The following is a 3,165-nucleotide window of genomic DNA, read 5'->3' as shown; positions in this document are numbered from 1 at the left end:
GACCACCGTCGTGCCCTCTTGAACTCTCTCCTTGACTTTCATCCATAAGCCCTTTTCCATCCTTGTCTTCATCGTCATCCCTTTTTCCAAGCACGGTTCGATTGCTTGTATCCAAGTTCAAATCTTCAACATCATCTTCTTCTTGGTCCTCCTCCACCTTGTCAAGGTGCTCTTCAAACGCCCGTGCTCCCTGCGCAACAAATACAATCAAATACATTGTATTTGGTAAGACTATTTGCAACCAGATACACTGTACTTGTTAAGATTCTTTACAAATACAAACCAGATACACATATTATCAAAGTCTACACATCATGCTTACCATAAATTCATGCCTCTTTGTTGCTTCCATTATTCCATTCATCTTCTGCACTAGTTCTTCAAACCGATTATTCATTTTCAACTCCACAGATTTAAGAAACTCAAGAAGACCTTCCACACTCGTCTCCATCCTCTATTAGCTAATCTCAATCTTCTCTACCATTTTCCTCAGGACATTAATCTCACTTGTAGACGGCATGCCTCTATTCAGCGAAACAGAGGCTATGTGGTCAGAATTCTTGTTCTTTCGAAGCACATCCTCTACTTCTTGAGTATGTCTTTTTCTGTCTCGATGAATGGTGCGAAGAAAGGCATTCCCACTTCATCCGGGGTTGCCAGCATTGGAGACACTTCAAGTTGTTTCAAAAATGAAGAAAATACTGTATAAACAAAACTATTATGAATATATGAAGTACTACAAATTACGAGATCTACATACCGTTGGCGAATCGAACACTTTCTGTTTTAAGTCCTTCCATTTGGGTTGTGTGTCAGCAGCCCAATTTATAATCCTAGGGACTTCATTGGAGATCCTCGTTACAAAAAAGTTGGGCGGAGTACTTAATGTTGGGATTACCTCGTAAGCCCAAGTGAGAATGGGGAAAATAAACCCCCCGTAGAAATACCCGTTTGCCCCTTGCTACAGACGGCCCTATTCATGAAGTCCACTAAGAGTTCAAAAGCAACTCTACCCCATGGGTACCCATCAAATACTTCATCATCGTCTACCATAATGATATGATCCCAATCTACACTTAGACATTCTTGTTTGAGGATAAAAAAACTCTCCAGAAAGTACAGCTTGGCTATTTTTATCCTATCATCATAAGTTCCAACGGTACTTATATTGAACATAACATTCAAGTACTGCCTCATCACAGTTTTAAGATTTTCAAAATATACCCCTTTTAGCCGCCCACCACCCTTTATATCCTCATGGTTAATATCAGGAATCTCATGACATCTTAGCCCTGTTATAAGTGCAAATTCTCTCAATCCAAACCTCAAAACCCTTCCTCCTATTAGAAATTGAAGCTGACTAGTCGACTTGGGTTTACACATTCGCTGAATAAGGTGCAACAACAATTGGGAGGATTGGTTTGTTATGGAGAGGTTTAGAAAGTGCCCAAATATCCCCTCCCTAAATCTATTAATAAGCCTATCTCCAAGATTTTCCTTAATTTTCTCTATTACTGTGCTCTTAATGTGTAGATTGATTTTTAAAAGCTCGTTTCTTCTTTCAGAACACATTAAGTACACCGAGTCCTAACATGATTTGAAAAAATCACCAGTAACCAGGCATATATCTATCACACATATCTCATATGCATTAAACCGATAAATACACCGTAAACATAAAATACAGCCAACATATATAATTGAATAGACTATCAATATAAAATAACATACAGAACATTTATACTTTTCACTACCAATTTACACATACTCTGTAACTAACTACATCCCATTCAATCAACTACCCAACATACAAAAGACGGAAGCCACAAATACAAAACACATACAACTCAAGTACCATACATTACATATGAAACACTACAAATACAGAGTATCTAAACTTAATATATGAAACAGTCTATGTTACCTCTGATTTCTCCGGATTCATTGGAGCTTTTCCCTTTCTCCTTCTATCTTCTCTTGCCTTTTCTTCCTTTTTAACAGCCTTCACCTAGTTTATAAAACCAAGATTTAAGCTATGTATGTAAAATAACATACACCAATATAAAATTACTTGCTTACTTTCTTTTCCTTTTCTCGAGCCTTGCTCCTTTTCCTAGTATCTGGGGGTATCTCACTCGTTGATGAATTCGAATCTTCACCCACGGCGGTCTCGCCTTCCTCTTCTTCATCCTGTTCTTCTTCATCTTGTTTTTCTTTGTCTTCTTGATCATCAGCTTGTTCATCTTCTTCCACTTCTTCGTCTTCATGTACTTTCTCCTCCTTTTCGCTTTCGCTTTCCGTATCATCCTGTTTGTCAAATTTACAATTAATATATATATAGCACATAATTCATCCATAACAAATGTATGACGGTTATACCTTTCCTTCAACCTCCTTTTGTTTTTTTTCTTTCCCCCTATAAACTCTCTTCCTCGAGACCTAAACAGGGAACAATATAAATAAAAAGCTTATTTGAATTACGAGAGACCACAAGTAATTGGAGAATAGATTTACACTTTACCAAACTCTTAATCCATTGTTTCTTCTGGACAGTGGCTTCCTCTCTTTTCGTTTCAGTTCTCACCCTCTTTTTTGAAGTTCCTGGACTCTCTCTTTTGCCCCCGGAACCTTCTATCATGATATCTTATGTTCTCTGACATTTATAGAAAAACATATAAACATCTATAACTTGTTTGGTAATTACAGAAAACATTCATTTGTACCTCCTCAGAAGAACTAGATAGGTTTTGAATTCCGATTGGCAATGATTTCCTAGAACCAGTGATCCCCGCGGCTCGTAACCGATCACTTGTCCTTGTTTTGATTTCTCCCCTCCCCTTTTTCATCTTTATATTCTATAAAATTTAAAAAATTCCAAAAGCCAATATATTTATATATAACTTCAGAACAGATCCCAAGTAACGCTCCTAAAATAAAGGGCGTATCTGTTCACACTTTATGCCCTTTATTTTAGGAAACAAAAATCATGGAATTAAAATATAAATACGACATTCTATGCCATTTGGAAGCAGGTGGAAAGCAATTTGAAATTTAAACAATTTTTAGAACCGGAGAATTAAAACTCGGTATTTTTTTTCACACAGCAAGAATCCAAAGCTTGAATATGCAGAAAACACATACATGCAGAAAACAGAGCAAGAATCC

At 36.9% G+C, this 3,165-nt stretch overlaps 1 protein-coding gene across 1 annotated transcript; it reads right to left on the bottom strand.

The window, feature by feature from the left end:
- Positions 1-582: 582 nt before the first annotated feature.
- LOC127149562 (legumin B-like) lies at positions 583-2,846 on the bottom strand. Its single transcript, XM_051085345.1, has 5 exons — positions 2,724-2,846; positions 2,080-2,307; positions 1,925-2,008; positions 948-1,386; positions 583-701 (listed from the first exon to the last, which is right to left on the bottom strand). The coding sequence occupies exons 1-5, from the start codon at positions 2,844-2,846 to the stop codon at positions 583-585; spliced, it is 993 nt and encodes a 330-aa protein (XP_050941302.1).
- Positions 2,847-3,165: the final 319 nt, after the last annotated feature.

This window comes from Cucumis melo, chromosome 5, assembly GCF_025177605.1.
Source record: "Cucumis melo cultivar AY chromosome 5, USDA_Cmelo_AY_1.0, whole genome shotgun sequence".
Taxonomy (NCBI): Eukaryota; Viridiplantae; Streptophyta; class Magnoliopsida; order Cucurbitales; family Cucurbitaceae; genus Cucumis; species Cucumis melo.
This window is presented reverse-complemented; position numbering and strand designations above follow the sequence as displayed.